The sequence below is a fragment of the Phaseolus vulgaris genome, chromosome 2 (genome assembly GCF_000499845.2).
Source record: "Phaseolus vulgaris cultivar G19833 chromosome 2, P. vulgaris v2.0, whole genome shotgun sequence".
NCBI classification, from domain to species: Eukaryota; Viridiplantae; Streptophyta; class Magnoliopsida; order Fabales; family Fabaceae; genus Phaseolus; species Phaseolus vulgaris.
Genome location: NC_023758.2, coordinates 4185188 through 4203670, shown reverse-complemented (window position 1 = coordinate 4203670; position 18483 = coordinate 4185188). Strand labels below are relative to the sequence as shown.

The 18483-nt window shown below is 30.5% G+C and overlaps 2 protein-coding genes across 3 annotated transcripts; both read left to right on the top strand.

Annotated features, from left to right (window-relative positions):
* The first annotated feature begins 1509 nt into the window (after positions 1 to 1509).
* LOC137810378 (cysteine synthase-like) lies at positions 1510 to 7597 on the top strand. 2 transcript variants are annotated; one of them, XR_011080899.1, is made up of 11 exons: positions 1510 to 1614; positions 1836 to 1882; positions 1974 to 2083; positions 2206 to 2263; positions 2882 to 3145; positions 3227 to 3364; positions 3516 to 3711; positions 4669 to 5449; positions 6091 to 6150; positions 6280 to 6360; positions 7327 to 7597. XR_011080899.1 is itself a non-coding variant. In XM_068611607.1 (11 exons), exons 2-11 carry the CDS (start codon positions 1841 to 1843, stop codon positions 7417 to 7419), a joined length of 978 nt encoding a protein of 325 aa, XP_068467708.1. In that variant the 5' UTR covers positions 1510 to 1614; positions 1836 to 1840; the 3' UTR covers positions 7420 to 7597. The 2 variants fall into 2 exon arrangements, 1 of the variants encoding a protein (XP_068467708.1); XM_068611607.1 differs by having other exon boundaries at positions 3516 to 3567; positions 5370 to 5449.
* A 9276-nt stretch (positions 7598 to 16873) lies between these two features.
* LOC137809593 (uncharacterized) lies at positions 16874 to 18096 on the top strand. The gene is made up of 3 exons (XM_068610707.1): positions 16874 to 17104; positions 17239 to 17330; positions 17992 to 18096. The coding sequence occupies exons 1-3, from the start codon at positions 16906 to 16908 to the stop codon at positions 18046 to 18048; spliced, it is 348 nt and encodes a 115-aa protein (XP_068466808.1). The 5' UTR covers positions 16874 to 16905; the 3' UTR covers positions 18049 to 18096.
* The last annotated feature ends 387 nt before the right edge of the window (positions 18097 to 18483 follow it).

The window sequence follows — 18483 nt, the reverse complement described above, 5'->3', positions numbered from 1 at the left end:
CAGAATCAAATTAAATTAATGATGATGTGATTGGGTGATATAGTTTACAATATTATAAGGTTTACGACATTTAATCTTATTGAAATAAAGATTATTGATAAATATATATGAACTTCATTTCTAACCCTCAGATGCGTGATAAGTTGTAAATAATCATAAAGACTAACAACTATTCAAATCCATAATCAAATTGATCAATTAGGTTAAAATAATCTAAAATACATTCAATTAATACACAGACATACATTATCTAAATTTATGAAAGTAAAAAATATAAAAAAATTAACTATTTTTAATTGAGTTCATATTAAAAAAAAATCATTATACTTAGTGCCTAAAATAATTATATTTTATTAATTGAGTCCCTAATCGATTTAAGGTAACTTTCATTAAGTGTCTAAAATACTTATATTTTATTAATTGAATACTTTTGAGGTAACTTTTGACCATTTAATTTTGCAGTTTCAAACAAAACATAAACAACATGAACAATAAAAAAAATAAAGTTATGAAATCCTAATTATTTTTATAAAAAATTATATTATTTCAATTCAAAAATTAAATACTAAAAAAACAAATCAAAGATTATTTCACTCCAATTAATAAGAAAATCTCACTTGAAATATATCAAATTTTGACACTCAATAAAATAAAAATATTTAATAAAAATTCAATTAAAAATAAATAAATTTATAAGAAATTAAATTTTAATTAAGTTATTTTTACTTTTTATATAAAAACAAATAAAATGATGTGAAATAAGACCATATCATCCTAATTAATGATAAAATCTAATAGAAAGTAAATTAAAAAATATCAAAAGTCTAGATTGTGATAAAAAGAAAATCTGTAACATGAATATTCAATATTTTCAAACATATAAACAGTAAAAAAATTAAAAAAAAAATTGCTTGCGATATAAGCAGGTGTTGTAGGGCGCATAAATAGTCTTTAATTGTGTTTTTTTTTTGCATTAGTATATTTCATTTGGTTTGTAAATAATCCACATTGTCTGAGTTTTGTTAATGTTTGCAAATTAAAAATTAAGAATCTAAATTTAAAAAAAATATATATTTCTTAAAAACATATAGAAGGGATGGAGACAGCTACTTTTAGAATGAGAGAGGCATGGACCAATGCAATGGTGTCAAAAAACAGGCATTTTTATCAACTATTAAATAAAAAATATTAAAAATTGGATCTTATTAAACTTTTTTATTTCAAAAAAATTACAAAAATAGTAAACAAATCGATTAAAAAAAATAAAACTTTAGATAACGCCTTTTGCAATAGAAATGGGACAAAGATGTTGGGAAACTAATTTTTACTTTTACTGCACGGTCTCAAATTTTGATAATAGTTTCAACAAATTTTTTAATGTATATTAGTAATTATTTCGAATGTTGTAATGAAATTATAAATATAATAAATAAATAAACTTAAACAGTTATTTTATTAATTAGAAAACTTAAATTAAAGTATAAAATAATAAATGAACAATACTACACCGTTTTGGTTTCCAATAAATTGATTAAAACGTAAGCGGAGTTATCTTTGCGTACATTGTAGATCCACGCTGTGCTTACCTTGGTATCCTCGTTCCTTCTCCTCAAGGTCAATTTTGTGTTCTTATGATCTTCCATTGCATTAATCAAACTAGTTTTTGCTAATCATGCATGTTAATCAGGGTTTATTTCTCACTGATCAATCCCAACCATCAATATTATTGGTTGTTTTGTTACTTCTGATGTTTTTCTTTTGATGGGTGTGTGTCTTTTGGTAGCTTTGTGAGCTCTATGCTAATAGTTTTTGTTTATCTGCTTTGTTGTGACCAGATATAATGGCTGCTGAAAGGTCTGTAATTGCCAAAGATATTACAGAAGTGAGTTTCTGTATTTGATGCCCATTTCTGCAATGTTTTTTGTATTGTATTGCTAGCTTTTGTACTGTTATCTGATGTTTATTCTATGCAGTTGATTGGTAAAACCCCTTTGGTATACCTAAACAAACTTGCGGATGGTTGTGTTGCCCGAGTTGCTGCCAAACTCGAGTTGATGGAGCCATGCTCTAGTGTAAAGGACAGGTGACTATTTTTTCCGTTGTCACGAGTTGTGATTCTGAGTTTTAAAATCCATGGTTTGGTCCCATTGTGCCTGTGATGACTTTTTGTGATTTTGTGCTTGTTTTCTTGTTTCTGACTCACAGGATTGGGTATAGTATGATTGCGGATGCAGAAGAGAAGGGGCTTATCACACCTGGAAAGGTTGGTATACCTTGATAATTAAATAGAAGTGAAGCTAGTAAGAGATTAGGGAAGGGGTCATATTGAACTGCTGTGGTTTGAGTGCAGAGGATGCTGTTTTTTTAGTGCCTGAACTTTGATTATGATGTAAACAGCTATACCATGATTATCTCATTGCTTCGTGTAAATAATGATATTCCTAAACCTTCAATTGTGAAGGAAGGAGTAAGACAAAGGTGGTGCATTTCCAGATCCCTCATAATATACGTAGATGATAACTATCTTTACAATTTGTCTTCAAGAGACACATTTTTGCTTGGATCATCCTCTTTGATGAAGTTTATCATATAACCTCCTGTATATATGTGACGTTTCAGTTTGACTCAAATTTAAAAGAATTGTTAATTTTTTCCTATAGAAAAAACCTTAGTGAAATTTATATTAGTCCAGTAGCTGATGTTTTAAATCTGAATGAATATTCTGTTATTGAGTTTTTGTTACAGACTTACAATACAACTGCTATGTAGAATAGTTGGAAGTGGTGGATTAAGAAAGGGAATTGTTGGTATTAATTTAGTATATCTCTGAGTTGGGAATTTTATATATAATTCTGATATTGGGTTTCTTATTTTACCATAGAGTGTCCTCATTGAACCAACAAGTGGTAATACTGGCATTGGATTAGCCTTCATGGCAGCTGCCAGGGGTTACAAGCTCATAATTACAATGCCTGCTTCTATGAGTCTCGAAAGAAGAACCATTCTATTAGCTTTTGGAGCTGAGTTGGTTCTGACAGACCCTGCGAAGGGAATGAAAGGAGCAATGCAGAAGGCTGAAGAGATATTGGCCAAGACGCCCGATGCCTACATACTTCAGCAATTTGAAAACCCTGCCAATCCGAAGGTATAAAGAAAGAAGCACATTTGTTCTGTAAATTGTGCACCAAATTCTTTACACTTTGGGCAATGTATACTGTTCTTGCAGATACATTATGAGACCACTGGTCCTGAGATTTGGAAAGGCACAGATGGGAAAATTGATGCTCTTGTTTCCGGCATAGGCACTGGTGGTACAATAACAGGCTCTGGGAAATATCTTAAAGAGCAGAATTCGAATGTAAAGGTTGGTTATCCGTTTTTTCCTTGACATACATGTTTAGGTACATTTAGGGATACTTGAACAATATTTTTCTTGAAAATGGAGTTTCTGCTATAGCTATATCATTTATTTTTTTAATTTTTTCATGTACTCTACATCTTTTTCCTCTATGCAGCTGATTGGTGTGGAACCAGTGGAAAGTCCAGTGCTCTCAGGAGGAAAGCCAGGTGAATTATGACCTCTTTAATAATGTGTTGTTTTTTTGTGGTGAGCCATAAAGCCCTTGCATTTCTAGTTGATGTTTTATTTTATTTTCTTTGTTGTGTTTGAGAGCCATGTAAATCAAATAGAATAGAGTCCAGTTGAAAAAGGTAGAGAAAGACTCAGAAAACTTTAGGAGAGAACAAAAAACATAAAACAAAAACTTGCATCTCCTGCGTCTACCTTTTCCTTTCTTGCCATTCTCTTTTGGTGTTTTACTGGAATTACAGTTTTGGTTTATGATTACAATGGCATCAATTGATAATGTAGCAAGCCTAGTAGAAGGGTTAAGGCATGATGATTAGTTTACCATGTAAATGCTATTGACTGGCATTTAAAAATTGCATTTCTAGTTGATGTTTTATTTTATTTTCTTTGTTGTGTTTGAGAGCCATGTAAATCAAATAGAATAGAGTCCAGTTGAAAAAGGTAGAGAAAGACTCAGAAAACTTTAGGAGAGAACAAAAAGCATAAAACAAAAACTTGCATCTCCTGCGTCTACCTTTTCCTTTCTTGCCATTCTCTTTTGGTGTTTTACTGGAATTACAGTTTTGGTTTATGATTACAATGGCATCAATTGATAATGTAGCAAGCCTAGTAGAAGGGTTAAGGCATGATGATTAGTTTACCATGTAAATGCTATTGACTGGCATTTAAAAATTGCATTTCTAGTTGATGTTTTATTTTATTTTCTTTGTTGTGTTTGAGAGCCATGTAAATCAAATAGAATAGAGTCCAGTTGAAAAAGGTAGAGAAAGACTCAGAAAACTTTAGGAGAGAACAAAAAACATAAAACAAAAACTTGCATCTCCTGCGTCTACCTTTTCCTTTCTTGCCATTCTCTTTTGGTGTTTTACTGGAATTACAGTTTTGGTTTATGATTACAATGGCATCAATTGATAATGTAGCAAGCCTAGTAGAAGGGTTAAGGCATGATGATTAGTTTACCATGTAAATGCTATTGACTGGCATTTAAAAATTGCATTTCTAGTTGATGTTTTATTTTATTTTCTTTGTTGTGTTTGAGAGCCATGTAAATCAAATAGAATAGAGTCCAGTTGAAAAAGGTAGAGAAAGACTCAGAAAACTTTAGGAGAGAACAAAAAACATAAAACAAAAACTTGCATCTCCTGCGTCTACCTTTTCCTTTCTTGCCATTCTCTTTTGGTGTTTTACTGGAATTACAGTTTTGGTTTATGATTACAATGGCATCAATTGATAATGTAGCAAGCCTAGTAGAAGGGTTAAGGCATGATGATTAGTTTACCATGTAAATGCTATTGACTGGCATTTAAAAATTGATTGCGTTTTGTATTGTAGGTATATTATTGAATACTATCATCGTGTCACTTTTGTTCCTTCCTATAGCCATGAAAGACTAGGTTTTGCTTATTCAACTGGCCTTATTATTGAAAGAAGATTATTGCTAGGTTTTCTACATAATATAACACTCGTTATATCTTTCCTCCTGAATTTTTCATGACGGTCAGCTGACAAGAATGATATTTGAAGTTTGAACTAATCGCAAACTAAACAGGAATCATGTAAAGTTTATGTCACTGTGATTATATTGTCTTTCTTAAGCTTAAAATTACTCCTTTAAACTACTTATCAGTTCCTATGTCTTTTCTTGTTTGTTTTGTTCTTTGAGGTTGTAATTGCAATAGTTTTTCCCAATTTTTTAGCAAGAATAAATCCTTAGGGCTGAGGTAAAGAACTTTATTTTCTAGTTGTGTTTTATTTGCAAATTTGCATTTTGAATGTTCAGGTCCACACAAGATTCAAGGGATTGGTGCTGGTTTTATCCCTGGTGTCTTGGATGTCAATCTTATTGATGAAGTTGTTCAAGTAAGCTTTAATCACTTATGGATAAGAATTACATTATTCAAGTGATCATGTAGCCATATTCCAAAAAATATTATTGGTTATGATTAGGTGCTGATTTTGGTGTACTAGTTTACTAGTTTACATAATTATATCTGCAAACTGCAAACTATCGATAAAAATAATATTGGTTATGATTAGGTACTGATTTTGGTGTACTAGTTTACTAGTTTACATAATTTGTGTACTAATTTGCTCGCTCTTGTGGGCAAACTGCAAACTATCGATAAAAATTTGTGTACTAGTTTACATAATTATATCTGATCTGCTTAATTAAACTTCACATCACATGTAGATTAACAGTTTTATATAGAATGGGACTCCTGATATATTTCAAGATTAGGTTGTGATTTTGGTGCTATGGATACAAGTACAGGCGGAATATGATTTGACATATAAATATTTTACAATATACAACTTCATTTCTAGTATGATGTGATAATCGATTTTTTAGATGCATATTTGAATTAATCACTAAATTTTTTTGTTATTGATGTCTTGTATTTTATCAAAAAGCTATTGAATATTTAGTCTTTTTGCAGTATTTGTTTTTGAAGTTGCAATAGTTAATATTCCATCAAACCTGAGATATGTGTTATTGGCAGATTTCGAGTGACGAAGCAATAGATACTGCGAAACTTCTTGCGCTTAAAGAAGGCCTCTTTGTAAGTTATAAACCTATAGAAACAGCCAAGAGCGAGCACCTAATATATATTGTGTTGAGCATACTTTGTATTGTATATTTGGATTCTGTAAAAAATATGCTGATTAAACCACTTTGGATATTGTTGAAGGTGGGGATATCTTCTGGAGCTGCAGCTGCTGCTGCCATTAAGATAGCAAAAAGGCCAGAAAATGCTGGCAAGCTTATTGTTGTAAGTTTATCATATCCCTAAAATTCCCCTGAAAGTATTTAGAACAGTAAAATAATTCTAGTGTAATTGTTAATTTGTTATGCACAATATCCATCAAATGAACTGGTGATCTCTTGGTGAAGGAATTGGAAGGCTGGTGATTTTATTTATTTAAGAAAGACAAGTACATATATTTATGGTTACATTTCAAGTTTAATTTATATATGTACTTTTTTGACATAGACATTTAATTGAAATTCAACCCCATTGCTCCATCATCATATTCATTAATATGATGTCGCAACATAGTGAATTTCTATTGAATGCCCATCTAAAATAGTTTTACACCAAAACTAATAGCCATATAAATCAAATTCTTGCACGTTTCCATATGTTAGTTTTGTTTCGCATGCTAAAATCATTAACATGCGAAAACAAAGAAGAGCCTTAGGTAGTATAGTCAGATGTTTCCATTAGCAATGAACAAAATGGAATCAGTGAACTCTTGGACTACGTGGACTTCACAGATGGGACGAGTCTATGTTTGAGTTTTAGATCTTTTATTTCTTAAACTTAGCAAAAAAATCTGTCAATGATTATTATTATTCGTGTATTGGGTAATAACGAAAACTAAATATAATGATTATTACCTGTTTTCTGCATTGTCGGTTGCCACTGCTTGCTACAGTAGTATAGTACCATTATCATTGTAATTTTTCTAAGGTAATATAATCATGTGAACAAAACCCAACTATATCCAAAGTCCAAAGTTGCTTCTAATGGGTGTTGCGTGTGTAATTTTGAGACCGATAGAGTTTTGTTTGTGAATAGTGGATCACCTGTGGAACTGATTTGATGTGAATAAGAAAAACATGATAACGTAGCTTTTGACTATATGTATTTTCATGTGTTGTTATATTTTTCACTTGAGCAACTGAATCTATGTGGTGTTTTTCTGAGTTACGGTTCCATTTGGATATGATGCAGGCTGTTTTTCCCAGCTTCGGAGAGAGGTACCTGTCCACCGTGCTATTCGAGTCAGTGAGACGCGAAGCTGAAACCATGACTTTTGAGCCCTGAATTCCCGTTTGAGGCTTTCACCTGTTTCTGAATTTTCTTGTAAACCTTAACGTGGATTGTTAGAGTACTGTTTGTGTTTCTAAAATTAAACAAAACTTGCTCCAAAAGGCTAAAAATAATGTATCAAAAGAAGAGGGAATCAAGTTGGCCTGGTCTTCCAGAACATGTTATATTAAAAGCTTGTTGTGTCAAAATATTTATTATTAATAGTCCAATTTCTAGAGAAAATCGGCATAAAATCCTTATAAAATTATGGATACATTATATTATATATGTAACAAAAAGTTGATTAAAGATTATTTCTAAAATAAATGATAATAAATAATGTATTATATTTCATAATAAATTATTTTATTCAAAATTAATAGAGATATGATGGATTAATGTTGATAGCATTGAGTAGCTATTTTTAAGAAAAGAGTAACGGTCTTGTAAACAAAGATAGATCTAATACCTTTTCTATAAAAAAAAAGGCAACAATTTTAATCAGTTGAAACACATAATATAGATATTTTTAAAAGCGTGTTAAATTGAAAATACACATTAAGTGATTGACCTCAAAGATAGAAGTAAAAAAAGAACACAGTGAACAATATTATACACGTTTATATTAATATTTTAGCTTCTTCTTTTTTACATAAAAGGTTTTAACTTTTAAAACTCACAATATTATAAAATAGATTTGTACTGGCAAGAGAACTTTCTTCCTAAACAAGATCAACATCTATTGTTTAGCCCTTGTAATGAACTTGGAAAAAAAGTGTTGCATAGGAGATCATTATTCCGTAATTAAATCTAAATTTTATTTTTTATTTATTATTGAGAGATTTAATATCTTATAATGATTTAATTTAATATTAACTGTCTATAATTTGAGACTCTAATCATATTTCTAAAGAGATCTGAAATACATTTAATCTATTTCTTTCAACTTGGTATGAAAGTCATTTATAATACTCTAATCATATATATTTTTAAAGAGATCTCAAATACACTTAATCTATTTCTTTCAATTGGTATCAAAGTCATTTATAATTATTAGATTTATAATATGAAGTATCTATCCACTTATATGAAATGTATCCACTTATATGAAATTTATTATGTATCCAATTATATGAAATTTTCAGCACCTGACATTATATATTATAGTTGATCGATATACATAGTACTATGAAAAAAACAAAACATTGTAATTGAATAGCATAACGTCACAGGGAAAGTGATGGCAATGGTAGAGAACCACTTTGGTGAATTGGCAAGGGGGTGAAAGCAGTAAAATTTAGTTTGGGAACACAACAACAACATTTGATCAATGAGGTTCAGATTGAACAGCAGGTGAATCACCCAGGGAAGGTCCTTCATGTAGCAATTAAAAGGTTAGTGTCAAAAATTGCACGATTATGGTTTCGTTTAGTTGGGTGTGTGTCAGGTGAACAAATCCTGAATTCCTTTGCCTGCGAAAACCCGGTCAGAAAGCTCGGCCAAAACGGCATTTACAGTGAGCAAAACGACGCTGGAACCAAAGATCACGCCGAGGACAACGCCGGTGGTGCCCAGAACCTTCCCGAACGTGGGCCACTCAATCTCGTCGATCTCACGCGCCACTCCGCTCAACAAGTTGTCCTCTTCTTTCTCCTTCCTCTCCGCCATCGCCTTCTTCAGTTCCGACGCCAACTCCGCTTTCGACTCCGCTTCCGGTTCAGGCTCCGAACTCTCTTGGCTTTCCTCCACGACGGCGGCCACCGGCAGCCGGCGCCTCTCCGGGAGCAGCGAGAATCCGATGGAAGTGAAGGGTCGGGGCTTGAAGGGCGCGGAAGCAGTGAGTGTGGGTCGGGGAGAGTGGGGAGCGGAGCATGGAGAGTGCGAGCGTGATGTGAGCGGCGAGCGTAGGTGGTGGAAAGCGTGGACAGCCATCGATAACTAAGCACGAAATAACCAATGATTTTGTGTGTTGTGTTGTGGATAACAACACTCTCTATGTTCTATTCTTCTGCCTTCTCTATTCGGGTCAATCCTAACCCATTTCTCTTATGGGTCGGATTCTGTGGTAACGGTTCATTGCATGGATCATTATGGGCCTGTAAAATTAAACAAACCTAGCCTTTCTACAAGGCAAATTCTCCCTCCACCACATCAATTTGTCACTTGCACCTAACATCTTTTTAAGAATCCCAAACTCTTCTTGTCACTTTTTATTTCAAAAGAAACCTATAGAAGAGCTTGTTTGTTGTGGTAGAGGCGTTTTGAGTGGAGAAGATAATGGTGGAGTCGTTTGTTGTGGGGATGGATTCAGTGGCGATGGTGTAAATGTGTTTCTAGATATCGATGTCCAGAAAGTGACTTAGATGTAGATTTTCATATGCATTCAGTATAAATTTTGGATATTCGTATTTGAAAGGTAAAAAAAGTCTATGGATCTCAGTATCCGAAAGTTATTGTTGAATGTCTTGATAAGACTACGGATGAGATATTCGAAAGTCACTTATTATTTTTGGACAAATAGATTTAGAACTGTATTGTTTGTGTTGTGGAAATTGATATCTAAAATGTTAAGGGCAAAATAGTCAATTACTCTACATCTGGTGGGTGACGGTAATAAGTGATATGGTGTAGGGAGATTCAACCTTGTACAATTGAGAAAGTTGCTAAGTTCAATAGACTTAAGGCAACTTCTTCCTGCACCTTTACAAATTTCTTCCTGCACCCATCATTTTTGGAGAAGACTGTTTTGTCCCCTTTAAAAATTGACTTCTGGATTGTTCTTTTCGAAATATTTCCATAACACCTTTTCTGGAACATGTTTTATGAATTATGGATTTATCAATCCGGAAATAAATAAAAATGTGTTAAAAAAAGATGTTTCAGAATGATTTTTTGTCTTCTAGATTTTCTATTCCAGAAATACAGTTTGCTTACGGAATCAGTATTTTGAAAACACCCAAAACTGTAAAGGAAATTTCAGTATTTTTGAAGGATGTAGGGGTGCAGGAAGAAAAATGTAGAGGTGCAGGAAAAAAAACCCTACACTTAAATGTTACGATTTGTACTTGTAATATCAATGGGCTTAGTCTAATTTTATGGTTCATTCCCAACTCAATGGACCTTGCATTGGGCCACCTCATACATTAGAGGTTGTTTCTTCCTGCACCTCCATACCTTCTTGTACCACCCCTATAATTTTTTTGTATTTCAAAAATACCCTTTTTAATATTCTGGATTACATAATCTGGAAGTCTTTTTCTAGATCCAGAATTAGTTTTTGGATTATGTAATCTGGAAGCCTTTTGTGATTAACTTCTGGATTACATAATCCTGTAAGTTTTTTCTATACATAATATTAGCTTCTAGATTATGTAATCCGAAAGCCTTTTTTTTCATATGCGTGATTAGCTTCCGGATTACATAATTCGGAAGCCTTTTCTAAATATGAGATTAACTTTCGGATTATATAATCCAAAATATATCTGGATTACATAATTCATAGGCTTATTTCAAATCCAAGGGGCTGGACACAAAAGAAGATAAAATGGTATTTTCGTATTTAGTATGGTGGTGGCACAAGAAAGTATGAGGTGTAGGAAGAAAAAGTCGTGTAAAATGAGAAATAGGTTTCACAAAAACATGTCAATAACCCAACAAATTTGAATATGTAGTCTAACAATAACGTCAAATAGTCAAAATGTCCTTTCCACTTTTTAAATAGGAGTATGATATGATATCTCAATTGCTCACTTCATCCAACAAATTTGAATTTTTACTCTATTATTCACGTTAAATAGTCAAAATGCTCTTTAGTTTTTAAATAGGAGTATGAGATGCTGCTCAAAATGTTTTTTTAATTTAGTATTGCAGAATACATTTATGAATCTCGAGAATATTTTCTAAATATGTTTATAAATTTTGTTTTCTATAACTTCTTGTATTGGAATGTATTTTTTATTTATTGTGGAATTGATTTTTTGGAATAAGATTTTGATTTTATAATTTTATTCTAAAATTTCATTTTCAAAACACAATAATCTATTATTCTCAATTTCCTTTCCAAAAATGTATTTTTTTTTAATTTTTAAATGAAGGACAATTTTGAAATTTTAAAAATTTGTTGATTACAGGTTCAATATCATTGATTGAAGAAAGCAATTTTCTCATAGTTTGCATGCATTATTTTTCCTTTTCCAATTATTAGCTTTGATTTTTGTCAAATTCTGCCTCCACCTTTATGGTTCTTCCCACACCATCATATTAATTGTGAATTTTTTTTTTGCCGTTTCTTAAAAAATTAAATACCCTAATTTGTACAACTACTCACTCATAATAAATGTTCATTAATTGTGAAATTTCTTTTTGCCGTTTCCTAAAAATTTAAATACCCTAATTTGTTCAACTACTCACTCATAATAAATGTTCATCATAAATGTGTATTTTTGTTATCAAGAATCATAAATGTGTATTTTTGTTATCAAGAATGGCTAGAATTTCAACTACTCATAATAAATGTATTTTTTGTTATCAAGAATGGTCTTAATTGCATTCATACAAATATAGTTTCTCTTCCCAAAAGGTTAAATACGACCAACTTGAAGAACTTTTATTATTGTGAAGGTAAGTTTAATTTTTCTTGTTACGTAAATCTTTCTCACACCATTTTTTAGCTTGTTTTTTTTGGTGTTGTATTGAAATCGGATCATACAATTAGGTTTTTTTTTATAAAAATTCTGGATTGGACAATCCGTTATATATAGTCAAATATGAGATATACATATTGGAATGTAGAATCCGGTATATTATTAGAAAAATAAATACTAAATTATATAATTCAGTTTGTAATATAAAGTAAATGTACATGTTGGATTGAACAATTCATAAGCTAAGATCGGATTTAAAATTTGTTGGAGATCACACATAGACTAGAGATTAGAAAATTTCATAGTATATAAGTGACTGCAAATCTCACCTCATAAGCCAATTTTATGATGTTGAGTTGGGCTTAAAGTTCATTTTTTAATATGGTATCAGAGTCATTTCGAACATATCCTAGAGAGTATTTGTTGGGCTTATCAGGCCATTCTCGACGTGAGGGGTGTGTGTTAGATATCTCACATTGACTAAAGATTAGAAAATTTCATAGTATATAACTGGGTGCAAAACCTCACCTTATAAGTCAGTTTTATGAGTTTGAGTTAGACTTCTTAATAAAATTATCTATCCGATTGTACAATTCGATATACAAACCGAATTATACAATTCGATATGTAATATGAGTGTGTTAGCTTCTGATAGCTTCTGATTGTTCAATTTATAGTGTAAATTTCAAATAAGAGGTGTTACATATTGCTTAATTCATTACAAACAAATGGATATATTTGGAATTTTAAAATTATATGGACTTACAGAAAGAATTTACCCTTGATTTTTATAAGGTATTTTAAAAAATTGAACTTTTGTTGTCATTATACAATAAGAAAAGTGGATCAGGTGGTTTAGGTTTGTAAGATATGATTAGGAAAAATTCTTTCTGCACCTTACAAATTGTGACCTGCAACCCAATACCTATCTAAATTTCCAAAATTACCATTCATTCCGAAATTAAAAAAAAAAATACATTAGGAAATGTAAATCCATAATAGATTTTTAGGAAGTGGAATTCCGTAGTAGAATTGGAAAATAAAAATTTCATTCTGGAAAAGTAATTTCGAAATATAAAAAATACATTGAAGAAAAGAATTTCAGGAAACAAAATCCAGAAACGTGTTCCAGAAAAAGAATTTTCCTGTTATCTAAGGACATTTTTGTCGTTTCACATAAAAATGGGGTGCAGGTTCAAATTTCATCAGGTGTACGAAGTAATTGTCTCTGATTAGTTGAAAACTGGGCCCAGGCCCAAAAAAAAGAAGAAAAGCGTGAGGGTTGAGTTGGGCCAATATATAATACTGAGAAGTAAAGCAATTGGTTGAATGAACAGTGCGGTGTTGCATTGGAACGGGGAAGGTGGGTGCGATAGACACCGCCATTTCCTCTCCTCTCTAACGAACAGTGTTGTTAGAGGTTAGCGAGAGAGTTTTTGAGGTGGTTGTTGGTGGCTTCCATGGCATTTCTCGAGTGAGACAATGATGGATTCTGACGTGTTCTGGCGAGGTGTCTCTGTTGACGCAGCCACGGACTCTGTCTCTTTGCTCTGAGTCTCACTCACTCCCTTTCCTTTTCTTGCATGCAATTTAATGTTCATGTGTGAGGCATAGCATGCAAGCTCTCTCAGATCTTGCAGCTGCCGATGATCCTCTATACACACTCCTCTCTTTCTCTTTCTCTTTTGTTCCATCATCATCATCTTCTTCTTCATCACCATATCATTTTCCATTCATCTTCTTCTTCTTCTTCTTCTTCTAACTTGTTTTCCTCTTCCTCATTTGGATATAACGAGGCAGTGATGATGTTTCCTGCAATTGAAACAGGATCTGAGTGAAGAAGAGGCGGGTAATGTGCGGTCCTGGCGAGGCGATCCACTGTGTTCGCAGCCACGGTATCACGCTCTTTTCTCCTCTCTGTCTGACAAAACCTAAATCTGAGCCTCTTCCTTCAACACTAACACTAATTTGCTTTTCTCCTACTAATTAACGCAACAACAAAATCAAACAAAATTATAACGCCTGTTTTAGTTATTATTTCCTCTGCTTTTTTTTTGTTTTTTTTTGTTTCCTTTTCCATTCTCGACTTCCAATTATTTCCCCCAAATTTTAGGTTTATGGGTGTTTTTGTTCCTACTCTATAATTTTGTGTTCATTTTTTGAAATTATTTCGGTTTGTTTGTGAATCGGGAGTTAGATGCTGAGATTATTGTGACAATCTATTTGGTTTATTTGTAAGCCGGTGATCCCTGTGAAGTCATTAAAATGCTGAGAGAAAAATGCTGTTGAGGAATTGATTCTCCTTTTTCTTCTATTTCTATTACTACACATTTCTTCAATACTACAAACAATCAATGCTAAACAAATTAAGTTGATTAGGAACTTCTATTCTACAAATTTGTTCTATGATATCGGTCATGCATTGCAGAAACTAGAACTAGCTCGGATAAATTTTTCGATATTTATTAAGAGAAGATAAAATGAATCAATTTTTCAAAATGTTGAAATCAGATTCTGTATCATATTTTTTCAACTAATAAAAGTTTAAATGGCAGTACAACTCTTGAAACATTATCGATTTTTATCATCCAATCGTAGAAATTAACGGAGCATTAGCTTATACAAGTACTTGGAGGTGTTTCGTAAAAAAACAAGAAGCAGCATTTAACATAACTATTAAATTAAATAATGTTTGTGATAACCAATTAACAATTACAGATATAATGGAAGAAAAATTTTAGAAATTGTGGTTTAAAAGCGTTCAAAGCAAGTTTACTGAGAAAAACACCAATGAAAAATATTTATACCTTATAGTAGAATTTTAAGAAGGAAAAACGAATAGGTAAAGCGGTTCCTATTCTTTAAACTTTTCAAACTCTTATCTTTTTTCTAAAGCCCAAAAAGCCCAAGAGAGAACGAATCAATCTTATGCAGAGTTACTATACTCCAATATATTTATGACTTAAATTCACTTTTTCTTATGATATTCTAGTTCCTACAAAATTATAATTGTAGATTTTATCTTTTACTTTTTTTAAATTAGACAATTATAATTCCTCATAAATATATTATTATATTACTAATAAGAAAACGCAAACATGTATCAAAATTCATAACTTCCTTTCATTTTTTAATCCCTAAAATTTTTATAGTCGTAATATTGGTCCCTAAATTATATTTTATGAAATTTTAAATTATATATAATGTTGTTCAATTTTCAGTTTTAAAAATATACGAATCATTATCAAATTATATTTGATAAGTTCCTACAGGTATTAGTCAGAAAAAAAACAAGTAAAAAATATATTTATTTTGAAAAAATAACAATATTTTTAATGTATTACAAAGGAAGCTAGCTAGCCTGCACTGCTACATCGTATACACAAACCTAAGCAATTAACACCATTCCTTCTTTTCATTTTAACTGCATTCTTTTATATATTCTTTAATTTACGACTTTATTTTTTATCTTGTTAGATGTTTTCCAGTTTATTATATTAAAGACTAATGTGATTGTTTTTATATGGTTAAGATCATTCACACTTTTAAAAATTGTTAAAGCTTTTATTTCATTTTAATTAAGTTAATCATCTTGGATGAAAAAAAATTCTGAAATTGTTTTTTACAATATGTTTGTTGATTTTGACAAATCCTTTTTTTATGTTTAAGATTGTGTTTTATATAATACTCAGTTTCTTAATTTTAAGACTTTCAGCAAGCATATCATTGAATTTTAATGTAAATTTCTTATAATACCCGAGTCTTAAATTAAAGGTGATGGTTTAAACTTTTAGATATACTCTTAATAATTTTATTTGAAACTTCTTTCTTAATAATTTGTTGATAGGCTTTTCATTAACCACCATGAAAGAAGAAAATAAATAATTTAAAGTTAAGAATTGTTTTCTAAAAACTTAATGATAGAAAAAATCTATAAATTACTTCATATGAATTAACTTTTATTTTCAGAGAAACTTATTTAGGTTTTCTTAATTCTACAAGTATTTATGATTTTTTTTGGCTACACATTTGCCATATATTTTTACCAGCTCAAAATAAGAATTTTTGGACTAATTGTAAACCAGTTATGAATTTAAATTGATCCATATACATGACTACGTTCAAATTTGATTAACAAAATGCTAAGCCAAAAGAATTGATACACAGATGAAAATAACTAAAAAGTTGAGATTAGACTTAAAATGATAATAATACTAAATTATTATGATATGATTCTATTGGTTATAAACTTAATTTAATTTTAGAGTCAATAAAATTTATGAATAAATAGTGCAATTAATAAATAGTATTGATAATTAAGAAAAATAATTTGAAATGTTTATAAAAAATGATTTATCAATTGGAATATAAATTATAATCTAGAAGTTATTCACTTATTAAGATTAAAGTAATGATAACAAATCAAACTTAAAGATGTAATTTTACATGAGAAGTTGTCATGCAAAAATTGCTGAAGCTTGTTATATATACCTAAATTTGTTTTTCAAAATATATAATACATGTAATTTCAATACAATATAGAACATTAATACATTAATAATACAATTAGTATATAATCTAAGCTAATAAATTAATTATTCCAGTATGTTTATGAAGGATTTAAAAGATGTTTTAGCTAAATGAATTTTTAAAATGGTTATAATTTTTTTTTTCTTTTTAAAGATTTCATATATAGAAAGATGAGAACAGTTGGTAATAGTTTTCTCTTCAACATTTTTCGCATCTATGTTTCTCATGCAATTCATTTCATATAAATACAACAATGCATTTTCATTCATTATTCACCTCTGTGTGTTGTATGAATTTTTTTCTCCCAGAACACACAGAGGTGCCTCAAATGGATTGCATGAATAGAAACTATTCCGAAAGAGCAGAAACAAATGATACCATTTTATTGCAAAAGAGTATCGTTTTGCTTCTTTCTCGTTGGTATGCCCTTCAAATGGCTATTGAAAATCAATGGGGTGGTTCTGATTCCCTTCAGAAATCGCATCAACTTGCTGCTGATTTATTTTCCTGGTTCTCCAAATCTAAAGGTTGTATAGTATTTTTCAATTAGTTTATTCTCTTTTCTTTCCATTCATTTAGACAAATTTTATTTATCAATTTTCTCTTTTGTTATAACATCTCACCAATGTCTCTTTTATGTGATTTATCATCTAAATTTCAGTGTTAGTTCCTGTTGAAGATTTAGAAAACCTACTCCATGAATGTATGTTGCTTACATTCAACACAGAGATAGAAGATGGCAGTATTGAACAGGTGTGTGTATATATATGTATACATCTATCCACTTTTATATTCTATATATAATCTGGTTCAGTGTCAAAGTCAGATCCATGATCCATGATTCATGTCTATAATAAATTTATCTTCTACTTTTTCAACCAAACTAATATAGTTTCTCACAATCCTTAATTAACATTTTTCCAAAACCACAAACTTTCTTTGTAGGTTAATGTTGACTAATGTTTTTTTTTTATTTGTAACTTAACAAAAATCTGAGATATATATAGATATTTGCTTAGTTTATGATTGTAAACCTTATAAAAACTTTTACATTTTGTTTTAAGAGACAATTGGTAGAATTACGTGTCATTAGATTTAGTATGTGTATTGAGGAAGCATAAACATGAACATGACATCCACTTATACAAATTTTGTTTGAACATGAAAAATATATTAGGAACAAAGTCTTATTTAGGTTTGGTGTTATACAAGCATGAAATAAATAAAACTTATTATCAGTCTAAGATACTTCTTAACTCTATATCACTCAAACCTAATTTTATGTAAAATGCTTGTGTCCTTTTTTTTCTTCATTAAATCAAGCTTAATCTTATGTAAAATAATGTGTCATTTTCAATTTTTTTTCCTTAACATCATTTGAATTTGGCTAATACTAATGATACATATATAACAGGTAGCAGAACAATTATTGATTATTCATGAAGAATACTTGTTTCGCACATCCTCTTAATATTTGAAAGAACTACATTTGAGCAGCAAGAAGAAGGCTTCACTTCAGAAACAAACACATGAATTTTGGTAAATCTCTTTATAACCTTTTTTTTAATTATATATATTATATAAGTAGGTTTTTGTCAAGCAACTTACTTATACTTTCAATTAGTTGTTTAAGTATGCAAGATCACCATTACAAGTAGTTGATAAATAATTACACTCCCACAAAATTTAATTAATAGTAATTACTTATTTTTTTTAAAGATTAGTAATTACTTAACAAATCTCCATATGACAAACTGCAGGTAAAAAAAATCTTCATATAAATACAAAATATTCATATTTGAAGGATGAATATTTTGAAAGATTCCTATAACATAATTACTGGTCCAGTTTCAAAATTACTTAAAATGGTGGAAAATGACAAAATCTTATGTCATGAATTATACAA